Source organism: Anoplophora glabripennis, unplaced genomic scaffold, assembly GCF_000390285.2.
Source record: "Anoplophora glabripennis isolate ALB-LARVAE unplaced genomic scaffold, Agla_2.0 scaffold245, whole genome shotgun sequence".
NCBI lineage: Eukaryota > Metazoa > Arthropoda > Insecta > Coleoptera > Cerambycidae > Anoplophora > Anoplophora glabripennis.
This window is the reverse complement of record NW_019416417.1, coordinates 105643-122178: the sequence shown is the minus strand read 5'-3', so window position 1 is coordinate 122178 and position 16536 is coordinate 105643. Positions and strand designations below refer to the sequence as shown.

Here is a 16536-nt window from a genome sequence, read left to right as displayed (position 1 = left end):
ATAGAGGGCGCTAGCTGCAGTAGATTGAATGTGTTAAAAACGACATAACTTTTTTGTACTTTAAGGTATCTCATCTTTGGTAACAAATTCTTATTTTTCACCTTTTTTTACACAAAAAAGGTATACTTTATTAAAGTAGCTATCTCGCACCGTTTTCGAGATATTTGGCTTTGAAACTTCCAATGCTGTTGCATTGAATTACAATTAAGTACCTACAGGTGTTATTAATTTAGCGGTAAAGTTTCTTAAGTAGGATTTGGACGAAAATCAAATAATTGACGTCTTCCACTTGTCTTATTGCTGCCATTTGCTAATTTCTATTAAGTTTTATTCGTATCTAATTAAAATTACATCTTAGCTTACAAATTAATTGTATACCTACTCGTATACACAAATGTGAGATAGAATGCCGAGGTTTTCGTTTTTGGAGTTACATGAAATCAGTTGTTTATGGAGAAACTATAAACACTTGAGAAGAACTTTAGTAGCAGGTTTTAAATGCTGCAAAGTCATTTCGCATTAAGGATTTATACTTTAAAATAAGACAATCTTTTAATAAACGTATTGAAGCTAGAGGTGGATATTTTGAGCAATTATTGTCAAAAAGGCATATTTTTACTAATGTTTACTATTTTACTGTTCATTGCAATTTTTAATTCTAAATAAACCCTTGTTTTTGACATTTCTAAATTATTTTAATTATTTCAACTATTAGCATTGGAAGTTTCAAAGCCAAATATCTCGGAAACGGTGCGAGACAGCTAGTTTCATAAAGTCTACCTTTTTTGTGTAAAAAAGTTGGAAAATAAGAATTTGATACCAAAGATGAGATACCTTAAAGTACAAAAAAGTTATGTCGTTTCCACCACCTTCAATCTACGGCAGCTGGCGCCCTCTATGAACTATATCCAAAATGTGAACAAATTTCAATTCGTCTATCCAAAGAACTCCAAATCCCAAAATTTTGTCTAGATATTTGCATTTATTAAGAAATAAATGTATCTCTCTGTATCTCTGTATCTGTATCTCTTTAACTATCAACTTTTGGACTAAGTTCGGCTAAATCGCAATATTTTTACTTGGGGAATCTACCCATTAATTTTGGCCCATTACCTCGCGACCACCCTGTATAGTTTAATGTAAAATCGCATTAAAGTTGAATGTAATTTTACAAAATATTTTTAGGAACACTTTACAATGAATCAACAACTACAATTTCGTGTTTCTATCACTGGCAACATTTCTAAATTGCAATTTTACCGTTATGCAGTGAAAGAGGCCCACCGTAAAACCTCCACCTTGTACAACTCTTGCATAATTTCACCATCGTGAACAATCGTAGAAATTTAAACTATGCCCGTGACCCATGACCAAAAATGTTACATAGTGCAAGAAGAGGAGTTTCTTCTATTATTATAAACAAAGTTTATGACTCTGGCACTTGGTTTTCGGAGTAATCTTTATCACAAAATGGGATCTTACGGCCGTATAATGTAAATATGCGCCAGGGTTCAGCTCATGATTCAAGATTTATTACTCAATTATTTCAGTGTATGTAGGAAAGGTGAGCTCTAACAGATCCTGACAAGATAATGACCGTTGTCGAAATATTGAATTTGAACAATATATCAGAATAAATTTCATATCAGACATAATGTGGCTTGAAATTTGGGTTCGTCCAAACGGTCACGAGATAAAAAATGATAATGTTGGTCGTCAACTGTTTTACTAATGGTAATAATAGACTCCGGAGTAACCTCGAAAGTTATGTTCATATGCGTGCAGCTCTATTAATAGGTGCAGTTAAATTATTCTAGAATAAAAAACGTTAGACTTGTTCTTGTAGATCGATATAAGAAAACAGTTTGGGTTGTAACAATTTAGGTAGTGTTTAATCTGGACACGATTATTACATAGAAAAATATACATGTCACCGTTTATTAAAATCATAAAAAATTCTGCCGTCATGATACTGCATTTAAATTGTTTATAAAAAACCCTGCGATACGAGCTTAAAGAGGCTAAAGACTTATTGTAGAATATTGATTTAATTGTTCAAACTTTTTAATATCTAAGGTCTTACCATGTCATTTTTAGAAGATATTTAGGTTTTTGAGAATTGAATTCAACAACCAGAAAATTATATATTTTCTGGCAAGGGATGAGAAGTGGAAGAATGAAAGATATGATTGTTTGTTTGAAAACGACGTACTTTTAGAACTGATTTTAATTTAGGAAATAAGAAAAAATCGCAACGTCTACACGATTTTCTTTCTGTTGTTCGGTCATCAAACGAGGAATAAAATTCCAGTCAAAATTTCATGGCATGACCCAATTGAAATGCTAAGCTCTTCTACAATTTCTCTGATGGCCCATCGGCGATTTGCGTGCACCAGATCTTTGACTTTCTGAACGTATGAGTCATCAGTTGAAGTAGAAGGCTTTCCTGGATCATCTTCAATTGAGTGACGACTACTTTTAAACAGGAAAAACGATTTCTACCATTGTGTACAACCCAGAGCATCATCTCCGTAAGCTTGTTTCAAAAGTTAAAACATTTTCGTGTTACAGATGAAGAAGTGATATCGATATAATTAAAAAATCAAATAAACATTTTTGTAACTTTCAACCGATGCTTGTAACTGGTGATTACTTGATGTTTAGGGTATTGTTTCAAGTCATTGATTTCATCACATAGGATCCAAATTCAATAACATTAAATATTTGTCGCATAAGGGAATAATAATGTATATTAAAAATTAGTTGTCTCTTTTATTTTATATTTTACTTTTCTTTCTCACTTCCTGTAATCGTGTAAATTTTGCCCCGATGGATATTGTTTTTCTAAATAAAAATTCAATTATCTATCTAATTTTTAACATTACAACAACAATATTTCCGCATAATGTTATATGATTATTTTTAAAGGTGTCAATAGAATATACTAATATTTAATAATAAATTTTGTTGTCAAATTACAGGAAGTCATTAATCAAGTTAATTGTTCCGCAAGTAGTAGTAGCTATAATTTTATTATTATTATTGAAAATGTCTATTTACATTTAACACTTGACGGTGCTAATGAATTCAATTTGACTTATTCTAATAGAACACAATTAAATAAAATTTTTCACTTATTAGCATAATTAGCACGGTTCGTTAGTTCCGTGAAAATTAATTTATTTCTTAATATCTGTCATTATGTAATTTATTTATTATTATAACATATATAAGGCACCATGCCTTATACGTTTATCAAAATAAGAGAAAAATATTTTAAAACATATTTTAAAGCAGTTGATTTTTTTGAGAATAAAATCAAGAAGCTTAATTCTATTTTGCTGCAGCTGTTAAAAGATACAATTCAAATAAAACTCTAGATCTGTGTACAGTGTGTTTAAGGAATTTTTTCTTTACTGACCGACATTAATGAACTGTTTTTAGTTAAATATACAAGGTGTTACAAATTAGTAGTTCAAGCAGTTAACCCCATATTATTTGAATTAAAATAATGGGACTTTTCTTATTCCATTTTTCAAAATACGGGATGTTAAAATTAAAATTTAAAAAATGATTTTTACTGATTACTCCGGTGATTGTAGAGATATTTATTTGAAATTTAGGACTTTGGTATTTTGATCTTAAGTCGCCTTTTGTGTAATTTTGGTTTAAAGTACCCATGGATCCCCTATTTTTTTTTGAGTACGCCTATGCTTTCTGAATATTTTTGTTTTTGGATAAACTGTCTAATCATAAGTCACAACAAGTTTTACCTAAATTTCTCTATTCGCGTTCAAGATATTAAAAAAATATTATTTTTTTTTGGAATCCATAACACCCTGTTTCTCGAAAACGAAGATTTTCGAGCCCTAGGTTTATATACATTATTCTACTTAACTTTACCCGAGAAACATATCCTCCAAGTTTGTCGCCTTAACTACTTTCAATTTATTTTAATAAATTAATTTAACATTAATTTAGACATATTGTCAACTTTCGACATTGTCGTTTAAAAATTTCATTTTTTCTAAAAACTTTCTGTTCTATTCATATTTACTAATTCTATTTACAAGGACACAAAAAGCAATCTTCAAAATGGAGAAATATCTTAAACTATTGTGACTACGCGTTAGTCTTTGTCAAAGATGATGTTAGAGAACAACAAGAGTAAAATGTATTTCATTGACATATTATATAATTTAATTATTTCGACATGTCAGGTGTGCGTTTTCCATTGAATAATACTTAAATATTCATTTTCAACTTTTATTTTAGTTAATTATTATTGACTAGGTGTTTAACAGATATCGTGGAGTATAATTCATCATTTAAGAATCTTGTATATGAGGTTAAATGTTTTTGTATACCTAAACTTTTGGCAAAAGCAAACCTCATTGTTTCACTTTATTTCATAAAATTTGTATGAAAATGTTTTAAAATTAGTTGATTAACTTAATATACCTTTAAAATAAAGTATAACTAAAAACCTGTAAATATAAGTTAGTTGTAGCTTCAAATGTTTTTGTGTTGGTTTTGATCTTTAACAATAGCTATTTTGTGAATATCTGAATACTTTTACTTAGATACTTAAAACAGTCTTTGTTTGGTACTACAAAAACTGGTATATTTGTATTTCAGATTTCAGATCAGCCATTTGGATTCTTTTCCTTAAATGCCTAATAGTACTTCGCTGATTTTTGACAGCCTTGAATTATGAAGTGAATTCTTTCCACGTGTTTCCACAAGTTCGTTAAAATTGGCAAATAAGTTTAAAAAAGTCACAGGGTGGCTAATCCTTAAACAGAGCAAATATAAGTTGTTTAAATGTTCAGAATGTTGAAACAGAATTTTTAAAATGTCGAAAGTAGAAGAATTATCATGAGAGCTATGTCTCACTCCAAAATTAACGCACTTGAGCAAAATTGTATATTAGGTTTATTTCAACAATATTTGGCATTCGATGATAAAATGTTTTATGGCGAAACAATAATCGCTTTTACAAATTTACCCTTTAATTACTGCAGATCCGTTGAAACGCCTTTTATAGATGGTATTACCATTTTTATTGCCAACTATTTATATTGGCTGCACTATTTATTATATAATCAAGAAAATATGTTTATAAATTGTTTTTGTTTCAGATCAAAATGCCCGAAACCGCAACTTCGACCCCTTCGGAGGACCGACCCTTATCCCTGTCTAGACGCGACTTCCCCCTACCATCTCCTGGTAGTAGCAACAGGTCATCTTCCGGCAGTCGCTATGAGGGTCAGATCCCCTACCACCACCAAGTGCCTTTGCCGTCGGCAATGAGCCACCACAGGGAGAGTTCCGCATTTGTGCCAGTTGTCCCTTCACGCAATATGCACCCTATGCTCTATCCGGGCGAGATCCACCCCTTGTTGGGGTCCGAGTTGATCCGCGAAAACCGCGAGAGAACCGACAGTAACAAATCCGGAGAGTCAAACGCGAATCCCGCGTTTTCCGCCGTGCGAAAGTCCTCTTCCTCCAGCTTCGACCTCATGGCGATGATGGCCGACAAGCGCAAAGAGCTGCAGCTTCGCGAGGAGGCAGCATGCGTGGCGGCAGCGCACGCCGCGGCGCTGATGCTGCCCCATCGACCGGGGCCGCCCCCTGGAATGCTGGAAGCTTCAGGGAGTACACAAGCCCACTCGTACTCCGGATTTTTACCTTCTTCACCCGCCAATCCCGCTACGTTTACGTTTCCGGGCAGCGGGGCTCTGTATCCGCCGCCTCAGATGCACGCGCACTTGGACAGGAGACTGCTTAGGGCCCCCGGTAGGGCTTCTAGGCCGAAGAAGCAGTTTATCTGTAAGTTTTGTAATAGACAGTTTACCAAGAGTTACAATTTGTTGATCCACGAGCGTACCCATACCGACGAAAGGCCGTACTCTTGTGATATCTGCGGGAAGGCGTTCAGAAGGCAGGACCACTTGCGGGATCACAGGTGAGCTGATTTACATTTTTGTTAACATTTGTGGAATTATGTTCCCTGAGGCATACAAGTTATTTTTACTTCAGCAGTTTGCCATTCAATATGTATTAAAATTTAATATTCCTTGATTATTTGTTCCTGAATTTGCTTTGGCTGTATTTATAAATGAGCCAAGCATAAACATATTAGAAATTATAGGTATTTCCAACAGCGCTGCATAATATTTGTACTTCAGCTTTGCTGAGGATACAAATACCAATATGTCTTAAGTAATTTTACGTTTAATATGAAATTTTGGATTGACAGTCGCCTAAGGCTCGCTATACAGGGTGTTTACTAAATAATGGGACATACTTTAAGACTAGCTTCCTTGGATGAACCTAAGGTGACTTAAATCAACCTACTTTAGTACAATCTTGCCTCCTTAAGAAGTTATAGATAAGAGAAAGTAGTTTTTTTATTCCAATTGTTTACGATAATTTATTTATTATTTGGTTAATTTTACTCAAATTTTGGAAAAGTAGTTGTTTTTTCTTTATAAACACGAATATCTGTTTGTGTTTTGGGATAAATATACTGGGCGTCCTGAGCGCCCTTGCCACTACATTGTCTCCTTCAAAAATTTTTTAAGGATCTATATTTTTGGAAAATGATTAGTTATCTAGGTATCTTTGTTGCATGTCGCTGAAATGCACCGTTTTAGAGAAAATAACTTTCAAGTTATTGCTGCAATTTCTCAATTTAAGGCTAAGAAACTAATAAGCTGGCCTTATTGTGTCAAATCCAGTGGACGTTTTACATAAAGGCGTTAGATTCGTGAGCTATAAAATATGGCACTCTTGTACCATGTCACGACATAACTTATTCTCAAACAGTGAAATGATCGATATGATATCAGTTTATACCCAACAAGATTTAGTGCACACGCTGTGGTAAGAAGTTATGCAGATATCATAGACAGCCCAACTGAAAATTGTTTTCACGTCTGGTTAGCAGATTAAGGGAAGCTGGAAGTTTTCGCCAAAGAAGGTATTGGATTTTGTCGAAGATGACCCAGTCACAAGTATCCGCCAATTCTAAATTAAGTCGGTGAACTGTGTTTAACATTTTACATGAATAATAATTACACCCGTACCATTTTACTCCTGTTCAAAACTTACTGCCACATGATCTTTTAGCGTGAACAAACTTTTTTGAATTCGTGTTAAATAAAACGAGACAAGATCCACTTTTTATAAGTATAATTCTGACTGATGAGGCAACATCTACAAGAAAAGGAATTTTCAACTATAAAAATTGTGACACATGGTCCGAGGAAAATCCAACTGTACGAGTTTAAATTAAATGTTTGGTTCGGTATAGTCGAAGGTCCTTGTAGGACCTTTTGAACTTCCAGCAACATTGAATGGACATGATTATTTAAACTTCCTCGAGCATACCTTCGATCTGCTAGATGATGTTCATTTAAATTTTACGGCTAGTAAGTGGCACTTACAGAATGGCATCCCTGGTCATTCTATTTTAGCATTAAGAAATCATTTAAATAACATGTTCCCCCTTCGGCGAATTGGACGAGAGAGTGCACATCCATGGCCTCCACGAAGTCCAGATTTGAATCCTCTGGATTTCTATTAAGGCGATATTTTAAAACTCTGGTTTATTCTGGCCCTACTGTTAATTCCAGAAATGAGTTTCGGCAAAGAATGCAGCAGCATATGATATTAGGCAGGAAGAAGTAGCAGCATATGATATTAGGCATATCCTTCCGACACTCTTAACAGTTAGAAGAGATGTCAAAAATGCATTGAAGCAAGTGGCTGATATTTCGAAAATCAAATTTAAAAGGAAAATTGTTTTTGCTTTACATTTAGGTCTAAATGGTTATTTTTTATTTTGTTAGTTTTAAATGTTGTATTTTTCATGTTGTCATATTTTTCTGTTTTTGATTTCATGTTTACGTTTTCAGTTATTATAAGAACCATATTACTAATTGTAACAACCTTTTGAATTAATAATTCATTGTAATTTATGTATTATTTTCATACTTATTACGTACCTGTTTTAAACGTTATTTTCTCTAAACGGTGCAATTCAGCAACACGCAACAAGGATACTTTTTTTAAAGGAAATCAAATGCTGTTTTAAAATAACTAATCATTTTCCAAAAATATGGATCTTTAAAAAAATCTGATATTCGTGTTTATGACACAAAATAACTACTTTTCCAAAATTTGAGTAAAATTACACAAATAATAAATAAACTGTAAAAAAATTGAAATTAAAAAAAACTGCTTTCTCGGCCTTATAGCAATATGGTACTAAGGTAAGTTAATTTAAACCACCATTCTTTAGTTACGTTACTGCGTCAGAGTTGCTAAGGGATCGACTTTAAGACGATCTACAGATCAGGGCGGACCTGTTTTGAGGTGGATGTGAGAGGGGACAAGCAAATTTTGTCTGAATTACCTTCAGTACAACTCGTATAATAAAAGTCTACATCCCTATATCTGGGCGAGGTTCGAAACATTTTACATATATCTTGGAACCTATGCATTTTGGAAGAATATTGAAAAGGAAAAAGTTTTAGAATTGAATTTTGCACAATACAGGGTGTTAAAAAAGGAGTGTAAAATATTTCAGGAGGTAATAGTATGAATCAAAATAAGCAGAAAAGACTTAATAAACATGGGTCCGCAAAGTAACTGTTGCGGAGATATGGAATGTTTTATGTTTTTTAGCCCCTTTTTTTATTTTGCAAAAACGTTGTGTATTTTCTTATAATAGTTGGTTGATGTTTAGTGAAATAAACAGTACGTATTTGACAGTTGTTCTCAGTGCACAAGTTTTCTTTCGCTATGGCTGGTTACTCTAACGCAGAATTAACAGACATGCATTTCATGTATGGTCGTGCTAATGGGAACGCCACCGAAGCGCGACGTCTTTATGTTGACGCTTATCCAAATCGCCAGATTCCTTCACAACGCATGTTTGGAAGAATTCACCAAAGATTGCGTGATACCGGTTCCTTGAGCAAACAGTGCCATTTATCCGGAAGACCAAGGTCGGTATCCACTCCTAGAGCAGAAGAAGAAATTCTAGCACTGGTAGAGCAGAATCCAGGTACGAGTGTGCGGAGAATATCAGCCGAGGTAGGAATTAGTGGTCCTCTTGTTTGGAGAATCCTTCACGAGCAACTGCTTTATCCATACCATGTGCAACGAGTACAGGCCTTAAATCCAATAAATGATCATCAAGCACGTTTGGTTTTTTGCCGCTGGTTTCTACGTCATGATGCTGAAGACCCTCGTTTTCTTGCAAACATTCTTTTTACTGATGAGGCCGGGTTCACAAGAAATGGAGTGTTTAATTTTCACAATACGCATATTTGGGCCGACGAAAATCCTCATGCTCTAATAGAATCTGGACATCAGGCACGTTTTTCATTAAACATTTGGATGGGTATTGTAGGTGACAGGTTTCTAGGTCCTGTTGTTTTACCAAACCGATTAACAGGCGCTGCTTACCTCAACTTTCTGCAGAACACACTGTATGAGTTTTTGGAAGACATTCCTTTGAATCAGAGGCAACAAATGTGGTTCCAGCATGATGGTGCTCCAGCTCATTTTTCCATGGCCGTTAGAGAGCATTTACACCAAACTTTTCCACATAGATGGGTAGGAAGGGCCGGACCTGTTTTATGGCCTCCAAGATCGCCTGATCTGAACCCTCTAGATTTCTTTGTTTGGGGATATTTGAAGACATTAGTGTATGGTACTCCTGTAAATAGCCTGGAAGAGCTGCAGCTACGGATTAATCAAAAGTGTCAAGAAATCCAAACCAAGGAGGGTGTTTTCGAAAGAGTTCGAATATCGTTGAGACGAAGATGTCGTGCCTGCTTGGAAATGGACGGAGGGCACTTTGAACATCTTCTGTAACTTTGTTTTTTGTTTGTTAAAAGCTTCCTTTGTCGGTTTATTCCTAATAAAATAAAATGTTTGAAAAACGAATAGTGGTCCATATCTCCGCAACCGTTACTTTGCGGACCCATGTTTATTAAGAGTTTTCTACTTATTTTGGTTCATACTATTACCTCCTGAAATATTTAACACTCTCTTTTTAACACCCTGTATACTGTAAGTTAAAAATATTTAATTTATTGCCGTTGTTGCAAAATAGTAATAATTGATGAAAAAAAGGCAAAAAAATAAAAATGTTTTAATTGTTCCGAGGGCATTCTAATTTTGTTAAAAAAAACTTTATAGTATAATAAAATAACACAACAAATTCCATTAAAATCGGTTGGATAGTTTTCGCAAAATAATTTTTTAAAAACCGATTTTAATGATATTTGGTGTGTTGTTTTATTATACTATAAAGTTTTTTTTACCAAAATTGGAATGCCCTCGGAGCAATTAAAACATTTTAAAAAGATTATCAAAAAACTTTATTTTTTTGCCTTTTTTTCATCAATTATTACTATTTTGCAACAACGGCAATAAATTTAAACATTTTTAACTTACAGTATTCTCCCAAAATGTAAAATAATAAGTAAAAAACTCAGATAAAAATAGGTATTTTTAAAAATTTTTTAAACATTTTTGAAATTTTGAAAATGTTCCGGACCTCGCCCAGACCTAGGGATCTACACTTTTATTATGTCAGTTATGCTGAAGGTATTCCAGCCAAAATTAGCTTGCCCCCTCTTACATCCAAGAAGTGGGATATTTCGACAGATCCGTCCTGGTTTACTAGTGTACATTCTGCAGAGTATTGTAAATATTGCCTTTGTTTTAATCTCGAAATTTCCCGTTTAGTGTTTTAAATAATGAATGGGCTTTATAGATAGTTTTTTCATCACTTTGACTATGAAAATTAAAAATAGTAAATATTCTTCATATGTAATGATGACCCATCAGTATATCAGGGTACTAATAAACTAATAACAGGGATGAATAGATACTTTTTTGTACTGTTAAGGACTAAGAACCTATTGTAAAATATATTATTCCAAAATGAAAAAAAGTATTACCTAAATCGAATTTAAACATACAAATTTTAAGAAAGTACCGTTGGTATATTTAAATATAGAAAAGTACAGGTAAATATCACTCATTCACCAAAATCGATGTGACAGTTATTTAAAAACCTGTCAGGAATCACTCAATGACCTCTGCAAGATAACCAGTGACAGGTTTCAGCGGAGATACCACGTCTCAAGCGTGTGAATAATGTCAATATTAAACAACATAAATTTGTCTTTACATCTCGAGAACGTTTCATGTATAACTGCAAAGCCAGAAAATGACACAAGTACAGTAAAAAAGAACATTTGGTAAGCGTCATCTTCCCAACAACGTGGCACCAATTAAAGCTAAATATGGGAAGTTTTCAAATTAACGAAATTAAAATTTGATTACTGTTTTATGTAAACACGATACACTTCATTTAAAATGCAGCCATACACCATTTTCACACCAGGTATCGGTTTAATAATCTTCAGTAGCATTTGCTGTAAAATATTATACATAAATGTCAGGTCTTTACAATTTTTAAGCAATATTTATGGGAGACGTTTCAAGATTCGGTTTAGACGGTATTCCTCGCGTTCTAAGTCTTTCTCTCTCCAACGCGTTCGCCGATCTCTTAACAGCGCAACCGTGCAGGCATTTGCATATAAAATAGAGATTGGTTACTTTGTAAAAGTCGTTAAAATTTTATTGATAATTATTTAATATATGAAAAGCGTTTGTCGGTTCGGGTTTTATGTAAGTCGTCTTTTTTCCGTAAAACTTCATTTTTATCTGGCAGTGGAAACTTCTTGTTTTTTGTATACTGCTGCTACGAGGCGTATAACTGTTGACGATATTTGTTCTTGCCCAAACTACCGTTGAAAACCACATAGTTGGGATTATAAATTCCGAGAATTGTTATATAAAACGAGAAGTTTTTATTATGTTTGTTTAATAATGGGTGGTGGTTATTTATACCTTTATTTGTTTATCAAAAAACTAACCCAGATGTTCTTTGGCTAATATTACTAAGTGGAGGTTAGCTGCGTTTCACACATTTTTAAAACATCTTTAAAAAGTGTTTGTTATGACTTATTTATTAAACTGTAAATTGATACAAATATATTCGATTTTCGTCACTTTCATTCAAGAAAAAAGTGATATCCAATCTTATTGTTAGATTTTGAGAATTAAAAGTTAATATCTTTATAGGACGATTTTAAAATCTATTTTACAAAACTAGAAGATTGTTAATTTGTTTGATTTATTTATACATGAAGTCGATATAAAAAATATGTATGCAAAAATATCTACCCCCTTAGAAAATATCCTCATTCAAATAAACATCCTGTATTTTTGCTGTTCTATTATCACCGTTGGCAAAGACTAATTACTTAAAAAACAACTGCTACAAAGAGATCTTTTTTGTTAACATTATTAATATTATTAATAATACATTTAAATTAAAATAAATATACTAGTCCACGTGCCCACGTACAAAGAAAAAAATTATTACCAGCAAGCTGTAACTTTGCGTGCAGCTTAAGTTTGACAAGTCTCCCAAGATTTGACTACGAGGAAAATTCAACAGTGGTAAGTTTTCCCGTGATTTTCAGGAAAACATGTCAATGTGGCATAAACATGGAATGTTATGACCAGCACTTTTTTGGTTGGTTGGTTGGTATTTTGAGTTTGTCCCCCACCCCAAATATGTCGATTTGGTAACACTATGGTTGGTGACAACCAGCAAGCTGATTTTTCTGGGAGGGTTTGTTAATAAGATTTGAAATGAAAGTATCTTATTGTCCGACAAAATTCTTGAGAAGTTTTTGCAGTCCGACGCCCCGAAGTTGTCGACTTAACGACAACATGTTTGGTGATAACCAGCTGTCGGACAAAAGTGTCATTATTTAAAAAAATGCAATATTAATCTGAGAATTTAATTGTCCGACAAAATTATCGGTTTTTTTTGCTTGTGCGACAAAATTAAACAATAAAATTTTGCGGTTTCAATACTTACGCATGATGTAGAAGAAAAATTTCATTTAATAAAAAAAATATATGAATAAAAAAAATTTTGTTTAAATTTCCGAAATTTCAAAATAAATATGACTAATTTAAATTTATTTTTTATATAATTATAAAAAAATTGTATACAGGGTGGTCCCGAGCTAATAGGTCAAAATTCCTGGGTAGATTCTCGAAGCACAAAAATTGCGATTTAGCCGAACTTACCTTAGTCCAAAAGTTGATACTTAAAGAGATACAGGGTGTTAAAAGCAAAATATTATTTTAGTTTTTTTTTCATTTATTCCTTAACAAATGCAAATATCCTCACAAAATTTTGAGGTTTAGAGTTATTTAAGTAGAGGAATTGAAATGTGTTCACATTTTGGTTAAAGTTCGTAGAGGGCGCTGGCTGTAGTAGATTGAATGTGTTAAAATGTGTTTTATACTTTAAGGTATCTCATCTTTGGTATCAAATTCTTATTTTCCAACTTTTTTTTACACAAAAACGCTAGACTTTATAAAACTAGCTGTCTCGCACCGTTTTCGAGATATTTGACTTTGAAACTTCCAATGCTGTTGAATTAAATTAAAATGAAGTATTATTAATTTAGCGGTTAAGTTTCTTAAGTTTGGACGAAAATCAAATAATTGACATACATATTCCACTTGTCTTATTGCTGTCATTTGTATGCTACTGTCCATTAAGTATTATTCGTACCTAAAATTACATCTTAATTTAAATTGTATGTACATAAATGTGATGCCGAGACTTCCGTTGTTGGGGTTACATGAAATCAGTTGTTTATGGAGAAACTATAAACACCTGTTAAGAACTTTGGCAGCAGGTTTTAAATGCTGCAGTCATTTCGCATTAAGGATTTATACTTTACAAGACAATCTTTTAATAAACGCGTTGATAAGTGTATAATATTTTTAAATTGGTTTAAAATTGGTTTAATTGGTTTTTCAAGAACACAACTATGTGTAAACTGTTTGTCAAAACAAGATTGCAAATTTTAATTTAAAAAAAAACACAAGCAAAAATTTATGCATTCATTGTACAGTTACCATTTTTTATAAAATAGTTACAATAGTTTATAAAATAAAATGTACATATAAGTTTTTTGAACAAAGAAATCATTTTGATGGAGATTAATTAAATTAGTTAGACATAATTATTTATGAATTTCAATTTCTGTTGCTCCTGTTAACAAGATAATTTTCTTATTTATTCTTCTTTATTTTTTCATTAAAAAATTAATTATTTTATAGCGGAATGAACATTAGGTACCACAAAAATAGTTATTTTTCCCATTTTTAAGGCAAATTTTCCAATCTTTTTGGCGGACAAGTATATTATTGTGTTATACATTTCAATTATTAGAGAAAAAAATCAAAACCAGATTGCTGGTTATCACCAACCATGTTGTCGTTAAGTCGACATCTTCGGGGCGTCGGACTGCAAAAACTTCTCAAGAATTTTGTCGGACAATAAGATACTTTCATTTCAAATCTTATTACCAAACCCTCCCAGAAAAATCAGCTTGCTGGTTGTCACCAACCATAATGTCACCAAATCGACATATTTGGGGTGGGGGACAAACTCAAAATACCAAAATTTTTGTCGGACAAATTTTTTGGGGGGTTTAAAAAATTTATATCTTTCATTTAAACTTAAAAAAAAGTGCTGGTCATAACATTCCATGTTTATGCCACATTGACATGTTTTCCTGATAATCACGGGAAAACTTACCACTGTTGAATTTTCCTCGTAGTCAAATCTTGGGAAACTTAAGCTGCACGCAAAGTTACAGCTTGCTAGTAATCATTTTTTTCCTTTGTACGTGGTCCCGTGGACTATACGCTGATAATAAAATATATAAATTATTTTTAAAAAAGTTTAGTGAAAATGGCAAATTTTGGTTAGGTGAAAAACCATTCACATTAATCTAGTCAATCTTTTCCAATGACATTTGATGACAACTCTTTTGAGGTTAGGTTTTTTCACAGTATGTACAGAGCATTTACAAATTTGTGGATGATATTCGAAGAATCGAGATGTAAAAGTTTTGGCAGAAATTTTTGCAAATAGATTCCATTTTTTTTTCAATACCAATTGATTTACTTCATTGACATGATGAAAACTTTTTTGGACTTTACCGATAGCGCTGCATTTCGTTGTTTTTTTTTTTGGAAAAAATATCAGCTTTGATGACGTGTGCCTCAAAAACAAAAGATGATAAGACCATGCAAAAAATATTAGTTATATGATGTACGAATATTTTTTCCAAAATACCCTCTACAAATGGCAATTGTTACAATAAATAATGTGTATCACCCTGTATATACCCCGAGATTTTTAAATTAATGACACGTTTCAATTTGAAGTTGTTCCTGAATCATATCGTATACTAATTTACATACGAAGATCAGATAATTGATAATGGAGCTCAGTCCTCTGAAGCAAACTGAAAACAGAGATATACTAAGGTTACAGAACGTAACTTACGTTAGTCATAAATATCTAACCTTTTCATAAAGAGCTTCTAACTAGCTCCACGGTCCCGAAAACTATTTTTTTAACTATTCTTATATTCCATTCAACTACTCCCACTCCCCGGATTGTTCATCCTAGAAAGATCCATCTTCTCGGTGAATGTCTTCTAATGATATAATATTAGCTGGGCTATTTAGAGGAGCCCTACGAAATATTAATCAAAAACCCACACAATGGGACGGACCTGTGGAATCCACCTGACATGTTTTGGTTTCTTATTTCTGTGGGGAACAGGTAAGAAACTAGGCGTTAAGGGCGATTCCTAACTTTAGATGAAAAGGTCGAAACGGGTTTGGTCGCGGTTATCGGGGGACTTTATCTCTAACTTCTGTGTGTACAGTTTTCACGAAAGATTTTGTTTGTTTTTTTAACTGTGGCCTTAGAAATATCCACGGTATCGAGACTTTCACGCGTCAGATAAATATAAAATATTTGCAATATAAGATTACTTTTAGGGCCTAAAAAAACTGTGTTTTATAACAGAAATTATCATTTATTTGCAATTTATGATAACTTGAATCTCAGCCAAAATCAAAGTTCATTTTTGGTAAAATATAATTAGTTTTAATTATTTTTTCTTAGAAGCACGAACCACAGATACATTTTTGTGACACTAAATGAATTTTTTCATAAACATTTTTTCTTCAACAAGATGGAACTTAAAGAGGTCATAATATCTTTTAGTATAAATTTTAAGTTAATTTTATTATTAGGTGTTTACGAAAACTATATACTACAAAATGAATTGGTAATTTTTCTATATAAAATTGATGCGTTACATGTTAAATTTAATGAAAAAAAAAAAAAAATACTTTTATCCACAATCACCTTATAATCGGACTTTTATCTACACATACAGGGTGTCTCATAATTAGCTGCCAACCCTGAACAGGCCGATTCTATGATCAAAACTAAGTAAAAAAGTTCATATGAACATGGGTCCGGAAATGCTTCCTAAGGGCACAGGGACCCATTGAAGAGGGAGGAATGGAAATCATTTTTTT

The 16536-nt window shown here is 32.8% G+C and overlaps 1 protein-coding gene across 1 annotated transcript in view; it reads left to right on the top strand.

Annotated features, from left to right (window-relative positions):
• LOC108905287 (protein bowel) overlaps positions 1–16536 on the top strand; it is a 155455-nt gene that overhangs the window by 53925 nt on the left and 84994 nt on the right. Inside the window, exon 2 of the mRNA XM_018708088.1 lies at positions 5142–5968. Coding sequence (XP_018563604.1) covers positions 5148–5968 — 821 coding nt within the window. The 5' untranslated portion in view covers positions 5142–5147. The remainder of the gene's footprint in view (positions 1–5141; positions 5969–16536) is intronic.